This window comes from Tachysurus vachellii, chromosome 5, assembly GCF_030014155.1.
Source record: "Tachysurus vachellii isolate PV-2020 chromosome 5, HZAU_Pvac_v1, whole genome shotgun sequence".
NCBI classification, from domain to species: domain Eukaryota; kingdom Metazoa; phylum Chordata; class Actinopteri; order Siluriformes; family Bagridae; genus Tachysurus; species Tachysurus vachellii.
In genome coordinates this window covers 19,871,122-19,890,520 of record NC_083464.1, presented here as the reverse complement: position 1 = coordinate 19,890,520, position 19,399 = coordinate 19,871,122, and the positions used below count along the sequence as shown (strand labels likewise).

The following is a 19,399-nucleotide window of genomic DNA, read 5'->3' as shown; positions in this document are numbered from 1 at the left end:
TATGGCACATGGCATGCCACATTTACATTTATTTCAAGCAGCACACCTCCTAAAATTCACAAAAAAGTGAATTTTTAAAAAGACAAAAAAGACTCACAAACAGCTTCTAATGACAAGCTATTAGACTCCTGAACAACACTTAACACCACTACCTCACACTCCATAACCCCCAGTGACTGTGGCCACACAGCTCACTGAGCACCATGCTTAAATCTTAATCTGTATATACTGTATTTTTTCTTTCACACATTAAATTCTATTATTCATTTTTATTCTTTTTGTAAGGGAAACATGCAAAGTAAGAATTTCATTGTATGGTCTAAACCATTGTGTTTTCACTGTGCACATGACAATAAACCTCTTCAATCTTGAATCTTGCAGCAAACAATTTTTTCATAGCCTTCTTTGCCTTGTAGACATCAGTCAGTTAAATTCTGAGACTTGGAAGGAACAGAGGTTGAACGTTATAAGAATAAGTAAAAGACAACTAGCTGGCTACAAAAACGCATTTGCAAGCTGTGATATCTGCCAAAGGGAGATACTATTAAGTTCATGCACATTAATATTTGCAGAAAAAAGTCGTTTAGAAAAGTCTGCTGCAGATTTGTACTTCTTTTGACATAACAAATTTAACAAAATATGTCTTTTTGCCAGGGGCATGGTGGCTTAGTGGTTAGCACGTTCGCCTCACACCTCCAGGGTTGGGGGTTCGATTCCCGCCTCCGCCTTGTGTGTGTGGAGTTTGCATGTTCTCGCCGTGCCTCGGAGGTTTCCTCTGGGTACTCCAGTTTCCTCCCCGGTCCAAAGACATGCATGGTAGGTTGATTGGCGTCTCTAGAAAATTGTCCGCAGTGTGTGAATGAGAGTGTGTGTGTGTGCCCTGCGATGGGTTGGCACTCCGTCCAGGGTGTATCCTGCCTTGATGCCCAATGATGCTTGAGATGCCCGATGACGCCGGAGCTACTGAGGTAGTTCGGATAAGCGGTAGAATATGAATGAATATCTTTTTGCCAAGGGTGCCTAATATTTTGTATTCAACTCTGTACAGAGATCATCCAGCATGTATGAAACAAAATGCATGTGTATCTATACAACCATACAAGTATAAATATGCCATACTGCTTGGCATCTACTTGCATCTACTTTATCCAGAGAGAAGAACTGGACCATCTCTTAACTTTGACAGTGAACAGCTATGACACAACTGCTCCATATCTAGATGTCAAACTTGCTTGAGCTCAGCAGCTTGGCTCTCTGCATGAAAGTCTGAATGACCCTATGTGAGTTTGATTGGAAAAGTAAGACACTCTCACTCACTCACTCATTTTCTACCGCTTATTCAAACTATTCTCAGGTCACGGGGAGCCTGTGCCTATCTCAGGTGTCATCGGGCATCAAGGCAGGATACACCCTGGACGGAGTGCCAACCCATCGCAGGGCACACACACTCTAATTCACTCACGCAATCACACACACTACGGACAATTTTCCAGAGATGCCAATCAACCTTCCATGAATGTCTTTGGACCGGGGGAGGAAACCGGAGTACCCGGAGGAAACCCCCGAGGCACGGGGAGAACATGCAAACTCCACACACACAAGGCAGAGGCGGGAATCGAACCCCCAACCCTGGAGGTGTGAGGTGAACGTGCTAACCACTAAACCACCGTGCCCCCAAGTAAGACACTGATGAGCAAAAAAAAAAAAAAATGCAACAACATAAATTTTATCAGGTCAAATCCTTCACAGGATGTGGACTGTCCAATGACGACTTGTTTTGTTTGTGAACTGCTCCTGCTAACTATAGCTGAGTTTTTTGATTATTTTCCAGGGTAAAATGTCCTTTAAAATATACACTACTTACTAATATATACACAAGGCCATGTGGCAAGAAACTGTTTCTTAAACATCTTTATCCTCTAGTCCTCAGTTTCACTATGTCAGTGATGTTTATACACTGATAACTGTGCTTGAGCAGGATAATCGAATCTGACCCTTGGATATCCACAGAAACGTAGTTCCAAATAAATTGGCAGAATTCCATCATATGTGGAATAGTGGAAAGTGCTTTCTGTTGTGGGAAAATTCCTCACATCTCCCAAGGGAAGAAGGTCATGGTGAAGTTTTGATCTATAAACTACATCCCCATTACAAACCCACTATGTACAGTTAAAGAGGATTATTTAGTTAAGTTGTTATGAACACTTTAAAACAATAAACAGAAATGATTGTTTCCTTTCATATTCTTTGTCTTTGTACAATATCTTATTTTAGTTATAAACCAATTTGATTGAATGCAGGACTGCTTTGTGTTTCTTGTTGAGATTGTTGCTATGTGGCATTATAAATTCTGCTTTCTTTGCATTATCATTATCACGTTTTTGGACTTTGGTTTTGTTTAAATAAGAACTGCCAAGGCACTAGGTATTAGCTTGAATCTGCAACTTTGGAACTGTGTTCCATTAGTTGCCATTGGAAAAAAAGCTGTGTTTAAAATTATAACTTCTCCTCTTTCCCACCACTCTCTCAGCACTCAAGCATTCAGGAAGTGCCATATCCTATGCACTAATCAGTGGGCTCTGCAAAGCAGCCAATTGGAGAATGGGACCTCGCTGTACAGCCAATCATATTCTAAGGTATATACCCAGTACAAGAGGCCAGAGTTTCCATTTCGGCTGTGTGTATTCCCTTCACAAAGCATTGCACAGTACTATTAAGGCTCTAGTCCCTTGGAAGAGAGATGACTGCATGCTAGATCCATGCAACTGATCCAAAAAAAAGTTGGAGAATGTGTTGTGTAAGATCTGCATGACCTAAAAAGTATAACCAACAATTCCAGCTGGCTTTTAACTCCTAAAACCTGTTCAGAAATAGGGATTTGGTCAGATTAATCATTAGATTAGAGGAAAGCAATTCCACCAAGAAACAGGATCAGTGTACTCTCTGGTGAAAAACAAATTGTGTGTGTGTGTGTGTGTGTGTGTAAAACTCACCACTGGAGCAGTCGTCTCCTCTCCAGCCACCTTCACACTGACAGCGGTCTGGGGCAACACACCGTCCATGAACACATTCCTTGGTGCAGCGTGCTGGCACGTGTCCACAACAGTTTAGAAAAAACATACAAAAAAGAATGATACATTAAGGTTACAGCTAAACATTAGACTTGCTAGACAACTAGACAATGCTGCAACAAATAGGACCAAAGTCTGATTTATTACTTACGAACACATTTGTTACTGCTTTCATAGAATCCGGGGCAACAATGATATCTCCTACGATAGTCCATTTTTACTGACTGGCGATAAGCTGTTTTATATGTTATCCTAGAGAAAAGGAGAGAGAGAGAGAGAGAGAGAGAGAGAGAGAGAGAGAGAGAGAGAGAGAGAGAAGGAGAGAGAGATTGAATGAAAGCAAGAAAAAAGGGTAAAGGGACTGAGGAAAAGGTTTCAATTACACATTCTCCATCTACCCAAGGACACGTATGTGCTGTAAGCTTTATACCACATGTCATGTAGAAAAAAATGATCAAAACTCATAACAAAATGTTGACTAATGTCTACCATGTTCCTCCATCATGACAGAGCAGTTACAAAAACATAAATCAAATCTAATCCAATGAAAAGGTTGTTTACTTTTGACAGTTTAGCCATTATACAAAAAAGACTGTACTTTAGACGATTCTGATGAAGTTACAAAATTACATAAGAGCATCATTTTGTAATACAGACTAAAAACCTGCTTTTACTGTAATATTGCACAATGAATCAGTATTGTAAGTGTTGTCAGTAATCTAGTCACTCAAGTGTGTTGTCTGTATTTTGGACTGTGATATGTGTACATGTCATATATTTTATTAGTGTGTTATTTAAGTACCGGCCACTGAGTGTGTGTTTCTCTCACCGGTGTCGAACACATTTGTTTGAGCTCCAGGGTTCAGAGCAGGGCTCCTCATAAACCTGATCAAATGGCTGAGCATATGACTCTTTCACAGAGGTGGTAAAACTAAGGAACACAGAAAACAGAAAGCCACTCAATACACTGACTACAAATACTGACTACATTCTACTACGAACTGATACAGAACTGCTGTGTTAAACAAAACACAATGAATCATTTTGCTGAATGTTTCCATCAAAAGCTGTGTTGTGCTTAAGATGTATACAATGAAGAGTTTTGGTTCATTTTAGCCTTGTGTTTGAGACTTACCTTTCCCATAGACTGCACACATTGGGATCTCTGGGGTCCAAGCACTCTGTCAGATTACATACAAAGCCCAAAAGAAACAGGACCACACAGATCCACAGTGACTTCATACTGCTGCAGGGAGAACAGGACAGTGTTACAGGAGAGACAGAACCATCACGCAATACATAAACAGCATACTGAACCTGAGAGGGAACAGAAACATAACTGCCTTATAAGATACTAAGGACAATGTGCACTGATGGCAAAACCCTACCTCACTTATACAGTTGAGGCCAAAATTATTAGCCCCCCAGGAATTTTGGAACATTTTCCTAAAGATCTTTCCAATGTTTGCAGCATTGATAAAACTTGATATAATCAAACATTCGCCAGTGCTATTTAGTAGCTTTTGGTACATTTTGGAATATAAAATACATTTTTAGGCTTGCTTTATAATCAAATATAGTGAAAATGGGGTGGTCAAAAATATTAGCCCCTTGTGAATATTTGCTTTCAAAACACACCCAATTAATCAATCAGCTTTCAAAACACACCTAATTAATCAATCAGCTTTCAAACCACACCTGTGCAGTCAATTGGCTTCCTAACAACACCTGGGCATTCAATCAGCATTAAAGGACTCCAAGGAACAGGGCACTTGAACACATTATTGGGAGAAACTACTTTTACTCACCATGCCAAAGACAAAGGAAATCAGTCTTGAGCTCAGAAAGAAGATAGTGGAGGCTCATGATAAGGGGGAAGGCTATACTGCCATTTCCAAGCTTTTCACAGTGTCTAGAACCGCCGTACGTTGCATCATTGCCAAGTACAAGGAGACAAATTCTGTAAGAAACAAACCTGGGCGTGGTCGTAAGCGCAAGATTTCAAGAACCCTGGAGAGGAAAATAGTCAGAGATATCAGCAAGATGCCCCAGACATCTGCCAAGATGATTGTTGCTGACCTGGCCTCTTCTGGAGTTGATGTTTCAAGGAACACAGTTGTGAGGGCTCTTCATCGTGGTGGGCTTCAGGGCCATCGTCCCAGAAGAACCCCTTTACTCAAACAGCGGCACATCACAGCTAGACTGAGGTTTGCCCGTGAACATTTGAAAGGTAAAGATGAGTTTTGGGAGTCTGTGCTTTGGTCTGATGAGACTAAACTGGAACTGTTTGGGCACATGGATGTTGCTTATGTTTGGCGAAGAAAGGGTGAGGCCTTCAACCCTAAGAACACAGTTCCCACAGTTAAACATGGTGGTGGGAGCATCATGCTGTGGGGCTGTTTTGCAGCTTCAGGCACAGGGAGCCTTGTTCGGGTGCATGGCATCATGAAAAAAGAAAATTATGTTGACATTTTGAGGGATAATATGCAGAAATCTGCTCGTAGTCTAGCCTTAGGTCGTCGCTGGGTCTTCCAACAAGACAATGACCCAAAGCATACATCGAAATTGGTCCAACAGTTCCTGAAGGATACCAAAACAAAGGTCCTGGAGTGGCCCGCACAGAGCCCAGACCTCAATCCTATTGAGAATCTGTGGCGAGTGCTCAAAGTGAATGTCCATGCTCGGAAACCACGTAATTTGGACCAGCTGGAGCAATTTGCAATGGAAGAATGGGCTAAAATCCCTCAGGAAACCTGTGCCAACCTAGTAAAGAACTACTCTAAGAGGTTGTTGTCAGTTGTGGCTCAGAAAGGGTTCACTATTGACTATTAATGACCGGGGGCTAATAATTTTGGACGTTTCATTTTTGCCCTTTCTTGTTTCAACTCACTATTTCAATTAAATATCCTAATCAAACTTAGTGGAGATTTTGTCTTTGTTATTTTGGAAACAAACACACTATAAAACACTTGTTGTTAATGGTCATTTCCATGGAGAAATCAAGAGTTTTGTCTAATTTCATAAGGGGGCTAATAATTTTGGCCTCAACTGTATATTTGGTTCAGAATTCATTTCTACAGCATTTTCCTTTATTTTTTCACGTCTTTCTGTTCATTAGCAGCATTTGGTAGGAGCTCTTCTCTAAGGAACCAGATTAAGTGTAATGAGCCATCTGTTTCAGAGCAGTTCTGTGTGCTTTGTTATGAGACTTCGAATATATTAGCTTTTGATAGATAATTACTGAAATCAATATTATAAAATCATAGGCATAGAAAACATAGGCAGTTAATTCCACACCGTCTACTTTTTAAACACTTTAAACTTATTTTTTATTTAACTTGTGTAAATGTTTATAGGTATTGCTATACTAATATTAAGGCTTTCAAATTCACATTCCACAAAGCAGATTTATAACCAGCATCATCCGAATAATTTTTGTTCAGTTTCGGCTGTATTATTAAATCTGATACTAAAACATGGTAGTAAAAAGTGGATGGAAACCATGCTAATTTCAGAATAATTATTATGTTTATCTACTATTAACAATTGAGACACAGAGCAAGAGCGAGAGAAAGGGAGAGAGATAGAGAGGGAGAGAAAGAGAGAGTTAGTCTCACCATCTGGATTTAATCTAAGTGGTGTTGACCCTGGGGACTGAATGAAGAAGGGGACAGAAAAGTCTTTCTGAGAATCTTTTGCTCTTTAAAAGACTCACAGGACTGTCAGACAGACAGACACACACACACGTGCACACACACACACTCACACACACAAAAATAGAAAACAGATCTGTTGTTTTCAATATATTAATGGATAAATATTAAGTATGAAAAATCCCAATGAAATAGTGTCTCATAGTTTGAAAAATCTCATGAAATATACTTATCCATAAAAATAGCTATTTCAATATTTCAGTTAAATATTTTCGGTTGTCCAAAGTAAAAGCACTTTTGTTAACTAAACTCTTCTAATAACAGAAGCATTCCTGTAAGCAACCCCATACTCCTTTATCTAAATTTCTGAACCTAAAATACAGAGTATATGTATAATGTTGTACTGCTGTGATGAGAATACTGTTAATGATGGTTAGACGTTTATAACCAGAGAAACCACTTCAGAAGTAAGCAGACAAACGTTGAAAGTTTTGAGGTTTAAAAAGAAAGAAAACGTCCTCCTTCGCTATTTATCATTTCTATCTCAGTCCCCAAGTTAAACTAAATCTGGAACCAAATTTAAATAAAGAAGAAAAGTCACAAACACAGATGTTTATAAGAAAAATCACAAGGTTTTCATTAAGGAGAACTGCAGGGTTTACTAGTCATTGCACTGGTGTGTAGTAAATACTCTGGGTTTTTTTCTTCATTTTGCTTCATTAAAAAAGTGTTTCTGACCACAAATAGTGGAAAACAGAGCGCACTTAATGATTATAAGTCCATGTAACATGACAACATGCCAGTCATACTGCATTACATAAATCTGCTCAAAGCATGTGCCTGGTTATACAGTATGTATTTAGCTCTACAATAACAGTTTTTATATTTTAGAGAGAGAATAGAAGTAAGGATCTCAAGCCTGAAAACCTTCATACAGATATATACTCCTAGATAGTGTACTAACTATTAGAATGATTCATTTTAGATCTTCTTTTAAAACCAAGGAAAAGCAAAGAGTTCATGATGTCGCTACTCTACTACACAACACCAACAACATCGTGGTGAGAACTTAGTGACGTGGCTTGCTGAAAATGTGAAGCGAGTGAAGAACAATGAGACCTTAAGGTGCCTGGGATGTTTCAGCACTAACACACTAATCAGCTATGAGTTGGTTCTAATGGATAAAGCAGACCATTTCTCCCTGCCCTCTACTGCTTTTATGTGGTCTGGTAAAATGGAAAAGAGACATTGAGCTATACACAACAACAAGAACAGAAAGAAAGAAAGAAAGAAAGAAAGAAAGAAAGAAAGAAAGAAAGAAAGAAAGAAAGAAAGAAAGACAAAAGTAGAGAAAGGGGAGGGAGAGAGTGATAGAGAAAAAGAGTAAAAGAGAAAGGACTAGCTTCAGGTTTTCCCAGTCCTTTCATCAATGCTTTGTTTGATTTTCAGATGGTAAAACGTGTCCCACATGCAAAATGAGTCCCATACGGTGGGTTATATTTAGGCGCATGCATTCAGTAATTGAGCAGAGCTTAGAGACATTGACATTTCTCAAGTTGAGTGAGGGGTCCACACGCATGAGCTCTGTCCATCCAAGCCAAAGATGTTTAATCATTTAGAGGGCTTCACAGTGCTACTTTCAGAGCCACATGAGGACCTCACAAAAACAAGGGACAAATGAAACCAGATGTAGTGCACACGCTTGCTTCTTTATTATTCACTTACCTCATGTTTGGGATAAAGTCTCAGTGGTATGGAGTTAAATCAGATTCAGAACATAAACCTACATTCATTCATTTGCAAAAAAAAACAAACAAATCAAGACCCTGCACTTTGGATCATCGGTACTTATACTTATAAGTTAAAGTACTATACACTTATAGTTATAAGTTAAAGTTGCAAATTCAGCTTAAACAAACAAAAAAAAAACGTCAGCCTAAAAACGTCAGCCAATGGAAATTCAGTGGAAAAATAACAGCCCAAAAGCAAGCAAACTCCAACAAACAAGAATCTAATCAAGCTCAATCTGGGCCAATGACACAAACATGTGTTTGGGTTAAAGCTTTACCAGGCATGTACCCTTATTTTTTATTTTATTAACACCATATGAAAATGTCAGCTGCTCTTTTTAAAAGTTTCAAGGAGAAGAGATCAATTGAAATCATGCAAAATTACTTGTAAAATATCCTTTGGCTCAGATACATCGAAAAAATGCTTTCAAATGCTTTCAAACTTTGATATTACACAGCTGACAATATCTGAGTAAAAAATAAAAGGGAAATATTTAGTTCCTTGACACCTGAGAGTCTGAAATCTTGATGTATTAATTAAATTATATCTTGCTAAATAACTATACAAATATGTTTAAAGCCTTTTGAAGAGCAGGCTTTATAGTTGTCTTAACAGATGTTTAGTACATTACCATTTTCAGAGATACAATATCTTGCAGCAGTGACACATAAATCTTTACCTTTGACCTCAGAGATTTGTTGTCATTGGTTTGGCTTGAGTTTCATCTTCCTGATAATCCAGATGTTTACCCTGAATTTCTACAGTCTGAAGATTTGTAAAGAACAGATTTCAGAAATGAATTAATTCTATAGCAAAGTTCCAATATACATAAATCACATCCATGTATTTTCTAAACTATTTTGTCTGTACTTTGTATTCAATTTCTAAAAAGTGAGTTTCACTTAAAATAATACAAAATGGAGAAAGCAAAAGAAGTACTCAGTTAGCCTGTTAAACCAGTTTGGAGTTAATCTTAATCTACAATGTCCAGTCACACCTCCTATGGTGGTTCTGGAAACTAACCTGTCGCACATCTCACAAATGGGAAAAAATGTTCCTTTTGGATGTCCCATGATTCCCATTCCCATAATGCAGAATTATGTTTGCATAACAAACGCGGCTACTTATATACTATGAGTATATGATAAAATTCTACACACAGAGCACATGGCACTTATCATTTCCTTTCCCCTTCTCCCTCCTGTTTGAGGCTCAGTGTTAATTAAGGGAGAAAATATTAGTCACTTTTTTGGAACGAAGGGATGTGGAAAAAAGGAAAATAACAGAGGGAGAAAAATGACTGTGCCAGCGACCAGTGATGTGGGGTGCAATGATGCAGGCAAAGTTTTAAATAACACCATACTAATCAAGTAACCGATTAGACTCCAGCTACAAATGACAAATGTTTCCAAAAGGAGATTTCTTCTCAAGTTTAAACAAAACAACACTCCGTTTACTCCAGTAACACACCAAAACACCAATCCTACTATGACTGATGAACTGAAACCTAAGATCTCTTTTATTTTCATAATCACTTCTGTTTAAAATTGATGTATAAATAGCTACATTTAAACTGTTAAAAAAAAACAATAGATAAATCTTATGGTAAAACCCCACGAGTTTGTTTCTCTATCAGAAAAGATAAAGAACAGAAGCATTTTCGGTTGAAACAAGACATACACCATTAAAAGAAACCTGCCAGCTTTTTTTCTATATTTCCGACTCTAACCTCCAATATCTTGTTAGCCATGGATCATTGTATGCCATGCCTTGTAATCATTTGCCCAAGAAACTCTCACACCGTATAATTTTATGCTTTAGTGTACAATTCAAGAAAACTAAGCATTTATTTATTGTGGAATTAATCAATGATTTTCTGACCTGCATGTCTAGTCTTTACTTACTTAATATGCATTCATTCATTCATTCATTTAACATCACGAAGTACTTTATCCTTGTCAGGGTCATGGTGGATCAAAAAAAATCACAGACAGTAACTCATGACAGTGGAGATTTGAGGTAGCAAAACAACCCACTGCACTGTCACAGTGAACTGTATCTACAGATATCACCCTGATGCCTAAAAACAGCTTAATGATTTCAATAAGCTCGTGTTAATAGCTTTCATCCTATTGAACCTCACAAAAACAACACAGTAAAAAGAAAACTTGTCTCAGACTGAAACACACAGACAGAGACACTGAGTGACTGAGGGAGAGATGGTTAATGATAGTAACCACAATGCTGGCTCAGTGACTCAGTAAACCAGTGGCACCAGTAAAACCCTGTTACAGTAAACTGGAGTAAAATTCCATAATCCAACACATCTGTGCCTCTGTGCCAGTATAGAACACGCACTAACATCGAAGACCACTGCTGTCTGTGGCTACAGTTTAGGGTAGTGCCAAATGATTTGGGTTGAGGGGTGTATGCTTTGTTTGAGGTTGTGTAGGGGTAGTGTAGGCGTGCATGGCCCCCTTCCATACACTCATCACATGTAGAGTCACTGACTCAGTGGAACATATAGTAGAGTACCACACCCTGCTTTTCCCTGTTGCATGTTCTAGTGACTCTGAAGGCTGTGGTATGGCAAAATCCTTCTGTTTTGATTGGCCAAAACCTTTCATATCATATTTAAATGTGCGTAGTAAGATCATTTATTAGTTCTTTAGAAAGATGCCAGTTCTCAAGACCAGCTTGGTCCTATTACATTTATTTACATAAACTATTCCAATTAAAATGTTATGACTGCAATTGGCATTTAGAGGTGTTTGTGGCACAGCATTTGTTATAAAGAGAAGCTCTAAGCCACAAAATAATCCCCTAAACAGCCACAATAAGTGTGGAAAACACTGAGCTTGTGCTGATGACACCTCTGTGAGCAGTGTAAGAAAAAATTTGACAGAGACAGAGTGAGAAAGAGAGAAAGAAAAAAAAACAGGAACATAAGACACCACACAAATGTATACACACACACACACACACACACACACACACACACACACACACACACACAGGTAAATATGATAAATGAGTCTATCATGAGTGTTTTTCAAATGGAAAAATATAAAATATAAAAAGTGTTTGTGTGTCTGTGAAAGATGTTTTATGGCAGGTTTATGGAGTAAGTGATGAAACAGCAGAAGCATCTCAGTCTCAGGATTTATGGAAATACCTGTGATTTTACTCTCTGACCTCTGAGGCTCCATTAGACACATTCATCAGGGTGATTTACGGCTGACAAAAAATTGACACCTCAAATATACCATCTATGTTTTGCTGTCAGCTAAAACAATAAAAAATGTATTCAGTTCATAAAAAGCTCAGGCTTTTTCTGCTGATACTTGATATCTGATATCTGTTGTCATTTCTGTCATGTCATTGCTGTCATTACACTTTGTTACTAGAAGGAATACAGAATTTACCAGCAGCAAATCAGCAACAACACAACAGTCTTATACAACACTGAGTGTCTGTGATCCTGTTGAAACTGACAGGATTGCTGCTTACTGTCAAAGTGAAGTGTTAAAACTCTGTGCACAGATCTCACTCATCATTACAAACACCAACTGCAATGGAAAATCACACAGCCTCAGTTCAGCCTCAGACAAATGAGTCCGCGGAGCTCGTACCCTTTCCAGGTAACAGCTCAACTTTGGAATCTCTTTGTAGTCTCATATTTGTCACATGCTGTGGATTGTTTGATTCCAAAAATCTTGAAATGTAAGATCTACTGCCTGATTTTCCCAGAAATGGAGTGTTAAGCTTGTGGAGTTTGGCTCTGTGGAACAGTCTTGAGTTATCCAATGCAATGCTAAGGTCTGTCCTCTGCAAACAGAATAACAGGATATTGTGGCCCCTTTCCTTTGCATATCTCCCTCGACAGCTCTTTCTCATGCTTCTCTCTCTATGAGAGTCGACACCGCCTGTCACACATGCCATCGTCAGTAACTGTACAAAACACCACATGGCTGGTGTGAAAATTAAAAGAGAATGAAAAAGAAAATGTATATGGAAATCTAACAAAGAACTGTCCAGTCTTTCAATTTATTTCAAATTCATAAATATATCTGTATGTAAATTATAATATTACAATATAAGTGGATTCTTTGTCTTGAAGGAGTGTCAGTGTTCCTCTCCAGTGGAATGGAAAAAGTACAAAGAAACTGTTACTTGAGTAAAAGCAAGGACACAATGCCAAAATCCTATTCAGCTAAAAGCAGAAGACTTTTAGAGTATTTTGAAGCTAGAAATAACAATGTAAAGTATGTTTTCAGTGCTGAAGTGTTTAACTATTGTTCAAGTATAAAATAAAAGTAAAACTATTATCTTCCATAATAGTACTTAAGTACTGTAATAAAATACAATGGAAAATATTTTCCATCCCTGTTCTTGATGCACTGAGTTACATCACACTGTCTGAGTCCCTGCTGCTGAGAGTAAAACCTGGTTTATGAGTGCAGCAAGATAACAGCAAATGACTTACTATGGTATATTTATTAAAGCAGGTTTCTCCCATTTAAAGTCATTAGAGCTTGCTGCATCTGGAGACTCCAGGGGTAGTGAAACTGTCCTTGTGCTTTGATGGCTTGTTTTGCTTCTACACTGGAGCCCATATAACCACAGACTGCATGACTGTGGCTTTACTGGGCCTGGGACATGTGCTGGCCACACAATCACAACACACTTCTGTACAAATGTATGGTTTACACACACTCACACGTTCCCTACCACATACATACACCCAAAACCCTGCTCACGCAGCGACAGTTCAATCTTGCACCTAGAAGGAGTATGTGTTGCTCAAGAGAAGGGTGATGCTGAGGTTTGAGCCCTAAGCGAGAACATGACCATACACAACCATAATTATATATGGAGTATATTTTTGTGGGCAAAAGCAAGCAAAGAAATGTAGAAATCTATATTAGAATGGTAAACGGTGTAAATGTACAGGTTACTCCACATTAATTATTATAAACATGTTTTGAAGTCTTATTTTTCTCATTTCTTTAAGACTGAGCTTTTTAGTTGACAGACAGAAAAAGTCAAAACTGTTTCAATACTAGAACATCTGTGCATTCATTCAAGACATACAGATAAATCATGGCTTAGTGGTTTCTGGGTAAGTATGCATAATAATAAATGAAATTTAAACACAGGGTTTCTGCAGATTTTCTACATTCAAGTACTTTCAGGCAATTCAGGTCTGATCATTAGACATTTTATTGACTCCAGTATAATGAAAAATAAAATTTACGGTCAACATATGTAACAGGAAGGAAAGGGAGACATTTCTACTTGGAAGAATATTAATGTTATACTGTTTGTTCCTACATAGTTTGTTTAGAGTTGTAACAGTTTGTAGTCGTCTTGTTTTAAACCTTTGTGAGTGAACTACAAGCATCAATCTTGTGAGATCTTGTTTAAAAGAAACATTGTGTTTAATTTCCTATATAACTTATAACTTGCATTAGGAAGTTTAATACTTTAAGCCACATATAAGCTTGAGAGTATGTAATGAAATCCTAACTGTAGCTGAGAGTTTATTTGCCTAAGTGAGAACAGAGCACACACGAGGAAGAAATTATTTCAAAAATTGCAACGTGCTTTTGTTTTCCATCGAATGCAATCTAGGCAATTTATGCTGAAAAATCTGCCATTTTGTATTTGTTTAATTAAGCAAATATCAAAAGGAAATCAAGATTTACATTCATGTATAAGAATACGGCTCCTTTCATTTATTAACACTGAGTGAAAACTGGATGAATCAGGAGATGAGTACAATGTAATACCACAGTGTAATCAAGAAACTATCCAAATAATTTGCTTTGAGAATTTGTGGTTAGGCTGTCATCGTGGCTATTTCCTCAAACAAGACTGCTGAGTAACTTCTGCTGGAATGTCCGTTGGAATGTTGACAAGATAACTGGCACGAAAAAAAAAAACTATGCTAATCTAAATGGAAGTGTTCATACATCAACTCTTCCTCTTCCGGTTGTGAACACATCCACCCAAAACAGCAGTGGTCAAGTGGAAAGAACAATACATGAAGCCATTCATATAAATAACAAGACTGATGAGTCATCCAGACTATGACCTTGTGAACACGAAGCTATTGTATCTATCGCTCTGAGTCACTCTACAGTGACATACCACTTTCAAAGTGACCCTCAAAGACTATATTCTCATAACTTTGCTATGAATCAGAGACGGATATGATGGATAACAAATCTGCATTATCACCATGATTTGACTCTTGACTGTTAATGAAACATTATTAAGTGAGTTTTGCTAAACAAAGTAAACATATGTGGTGAAACCCCTTTGCTTTTTAAAGTAAGTCACTTAAAGCAAATGTTGTTTTATATATATATATATATATATATATATATATATATATATATATATATATATATATATAGCGGTGTGTATTATCAATAACATATGCAAAACCATACAATGTAGAAGTTGAAAACAGAGCTCTAAGCCCTCTGATTTTATATACGGGATTAGCCAAATATGTGACACACTGTATTTGCCTACACTGTATGTTCATTTGCAGCCATGTTCCAATCACAGTGAGCTATCCTAATGAATAATTCATTCATTCATCTTCTACCGCTTATCCGAACTACCTCGGGTCACGGGGAGCCTGTGCCTATCTCAGGCGTCATCGGGCATCAAGGCAGGATACACCCTAGACGGAGTGCCAACCCATCACAGGGCACACACACACTCATTCACTCACACAATCACACACTAGGGACAATTTTCCAGAGATGCCAATCAACCTACCATGCATGTCTTTGGACTGGGGGAGGAAACCGGAGTACCCGGAGGAGAACATGCAAACTCCACACACACAAGGTGGAGGCGGGAATCGAACCCCGACCCTGGAGGTGTGAGGCGAACGTGCTAACCACTAAGCCACCGTGCCCCCCTAATGAATAATGAACTTCAATAATATAGAAAATAAGTCCTAAAAATAAGCGTGAGCAGACCTCAAGTTAGATAAACACAGCCCTGGATGCAGAATTCACATTTGGTGCAAACGAACAAAAAACTTTCACAGCAAAAAAGTTGATTTTCACAATATAGACACTTTAAGGTTTGATTTGTTAGCAGGAGAATAGCAACTATGTTCGAAAGTGAGTAACAACTACTCCAAATATTCTCTAATAAATACTTTTCTTGGTTTTGCTCCAGAGGAAATCTCAGACAGATCCATTTATCCTTCACTATAAGGAGGACAGGTGAAGTCATCTCCATTATGCTTTCCAATCATATGGCCAGCTATGACATCATTTTTATCATGCTTCTTATATTGGTCCAACATACATACAGTAACAGAGATACGGAAGCCTTCAATCTTATGGCTAATGAGCAAAACATCTTTAAATGATGTTACTTATTAATAAGCAGAAATTAAAACAAACAAATATGTTCCACTTCTCTTTTCTCCCAAACAGTTGTAACTGTTTTGCTTGCAATCTATTGTGCATCTGTGCGCTTTATGCAATATAATATGCACATTAGATTTCATGCACACACACACACACACACACACACACACACAATGATGAATGGTGGTCTCTAGTGTGTTTTCTCATCTCACAAATGTTAAATTTGTTTCAGATTTCTGTGAGTGCAGAGCTGGCTCCAGTGTGTGTGTGTGTGTGTGTGTGTGTGTGTGTGTGTGTGTGTGTGTGTGTGTGTGTGTGTGTGTGCACGTGTGTGTATTCTGGACTGTTGGCCTGCAATAAGAAAAAGAGGAGGTCCCAACAGGACCCAAAGGATCACAGCTCCAGGCATGAGACCCACCAGCTGTTCAGCTCCTCTGCAAAGTAAAGCCTAATATCCTGTCACTGAGAGAGTTGAACTCCAGCCCTTTGCACAAGATGCTGTCCAATGATGTTCATAATCATTATTAATAAAAAACTCTTTGATAATGTTACCAACAGCAAGGGTGGCACATACGCATTACGTTACATGTTAAGAAAGAGAGGAATCACTCCTGTATGTGCATCTGTGCTCTTTTATACACTTCTGAAAATGAACTTAATTTAAGATAACAGGCAACAAGCTCACTACATCTGGAGCAAATTACCATTCTGTTGGCTGGCAAGTTTATTTGCAGACACTAATATGGACATCGATTCGCTCTGACTTATTAGGAGGCTTCTCTTTAAGTGTGCCATTCTCGCTTTTTGCTTTATTGGACAGTTCTGGGCAAAGTCACAGGCACAGTAAAGAAATCCCATGCAGAAGTTTATCTTATGCTGTAAACCCTTATTAACTCACAACAATAGGTCTTTGAATCCTGACTTGTGCAGAAACAGAAAGGTGAGCTCAGTGCAGTGTACATCAGTGATCACAGTGCTGCTATTTAACATCTGGGAAGGTTTGTCTAGAGATATGGCTGACACATGGTCTGAAAGAGTATCCATGTGTTAGGGACAGAGCATTTTAAACCCTGGCTCCTGCTCCTTCTCTGGGCCTCAGATCAAACTTTTAGCCAGCGCTGGAGTTTTTGGTGAGCCAGGAAAGACATGACGAAACCACATTATTGAGCCAAAAATAATATGAATTCTTTTCTATATATATTTTTAAATCATATGAAATCATTTCGTTATTAAGGTGTTTAATAAAGCACACACTATTTTAAATCCAAATGAACAAACTGGGAACAACGTTAAAATTTCCTTTGATTCGACTTTGGGTTAGCGTTCAACTTAGGCCTGTTTCTCACTTATCTTCCAGAGGAAGTCTAGTATCTGCCAGGGCATTTCTCTCCTACTCACTGATTTGCCCATTCACTGATGTAAAGCTCATCTAGAGAAATCTGGTTCTTGTTATAGAACATTTTATCGCATTTATTTAAAAAAACAAAAAACAAAAAAAAACCTTACCAGATGTGCTATGACCAGAGCATCTGGAAGTTTGTGATTTCCACCAGAAAAACACACAGCACATTCAGTGTCTACCCTGAAGGTGACTCCTGGCAAACATTCCTGCTTTTCCCTCTCCGTCTCTCTGCACTGAGCGGATAATAAAAAAACTTAACCCTTACTACCTTTCCCACAATCTAGAGCTAGACAGACTAAAGAAAATTCAAAGTAAAAGAAAAAGTAATGAACCAACTTAAACTTAAACAGAGAGAACTTGAGGTTTTGTACATCTACAGTATCATCATTCTATAACCAGTACATTAAATCACATAACATTTATAAAAGGCACCTAAAGTAAAGCACAACAACTGAACAACAAGAATGAAATATTTCTTCATCTTTATATTAAAGGCAAATCAATAATAATAATAATAATAATAATAATAATAATAATAATAATAATAATAATAACACCTTACTTTTCAAAGGACTTAAATTACCCATAGATTATTTTAGCTATGTTGCAAATGTTTATATTATTCAGTAGAAGAGAGATTTTTTTCGATCAAAAATGAAAAGAAATAAATCATAGGCCCTTTTAGTTATTTGGTTAATAGGTTGATTCATAATGTAAGGACTTGTTTAGGTTCAGTAAGCGGGGTGGTGCCTGCTGTATCACTCATTTATACCCACAGCAGTGCAGAAAAAACAACAGGAAAGCAGCCAGGGGTGTCACGACTGACACTTCCAAATGCTGAGAAGAAAGGATGTCCTGGGCAAACACAAGAGGTGACAAACCTAAAAAGGAAAGCGCATCCAGGAACTTAGCTGCTTTGGAATATTCCTACAAAGAAAGTTAAAAAACATCCTTTCACTATTCCTGTAATCAATTTATGTTAACTTGCAAGGAGTAAGACATTTCTAAGGTTTTCTGGTTTGAGAATCCACTTTTATATAATAATTGCTTATTTTTGCTTACTACCTCAAAATGAAACAAAATCTCAGTCTTCTTGCCCCCAATTTGCTTTCTTTGCCCTGCAATGTGGTGAAACCACAGAGATGTTAGTATAACAAACAGAAGAGAGAATAAACCAAGGTCACTATCCCAGTGTTCTATTCCTAATAAACACACACACACACACACACACACACACACACACACATATACACAACCACACATCCTTGCCTCAACTTTTCCATCTCAATTCTATGTGTATCACACTTCCCTAACAGTTATGCATCTTCCATTATTTAACAGCAGAAGTGAAATATTATTTTGGAAAAACAGAGAGATATTTTCCCCAATTCAATAAATATTCTGTTCTATGCTGTTATAGGAAAATAAACACTGACAGTGTTCTGTGAAACTGCCTGGCATAAAGTGCAGCGTTACTTAATGGAAGATTATTTCCCTATAAATAGAATTAATGTCCCAAATGGTTTTATTCCTCTCATACCATGAAAATATTAACATTTATTATTGAACACAATGCCATACGTTTCATTGCTATATACTTACATTTGATGTCATGGAACATCCATGAAATAAGTTCCTGTTATTATTGTTCCCGGTATAGCAGCTATGAAAATTTATAAATTAGGAATTATTTTATTATAAAAAAAAATGATAAATTATAACATTTTATTAAAAAGAATATACCATTTTTTTTTGAAAAAGTAGGAAAAAATTCAGTTTGCGATGTTACTATAGAACAGCAAAGTTCAAAGTCCATCCTGAAGATTCTCCCACAGCAGAAAACAATATCACAATATCATCAATTACAATGGATATAAAACAAGCTTTTACAAGAAAGAGCGGAAAGTATTGCAATGTCAAGATGCGCCATGGTGATGCACTCTTAATCTAAAAGAATGAGTGGTGAAATAAAATCAAAAAGGTGCTTCAACTTTATTGCTGTTTGGTTTATAAATTAAATTAATATATATCATGTACTGTAGAGTGCCTTTGGTGAGAACTGAACTTGAGTCTCTCTGG

The 19,399-nt window shown here is 37.6% G+C and overlaps 1 protein-coding gene across 2 annotated transcripts in view; it reads right to left on the bottom strand.

Moving 5' to 3' along the window:
* The window catches only part of pear1 (platelet endothelial aggregation receptor 1), a 35,804-nt gene that overhangs the window by 10,523 nt on the left and 5,882 nt on the right, over positions 1 to 19,399 (bottom strand). Inside the window, exons 2-6 of one of the 2 annotated variants that reach the window (XM_060870275.1) lie at positions 9,195 to 9,280; positions 4,207 to 4,317; positions 3,901 to 4,002; positions 3,223 to 3,323; positions 2,994 to 3,086 (exon numbers count right to left, since the gene is read on the bottom strand). In XM_060870275.1, the coding sequence (XP_060726258.1) occupies positions 2,994 to 3,086; positions 3,223 to 3,323; positions 3,901 to 4,002; positions 4,207 to 4,313 (403 nt within the window). In that variant the 5' untranslated portion in view covers positions 4,314 to 4,317; positions 9,195 to 9,280. The remainder of the gene's footprint in view (positions 1 to 2,993; positions 3,087 to 3,222; positions 3,324 to 3,900; positions 4,003 to 4,206; positions 4,318 to 9,194; positions 9,281 to 19,399) is intronic. The other variant, XM_060870276.1, reaches the window with a different exon arrangement.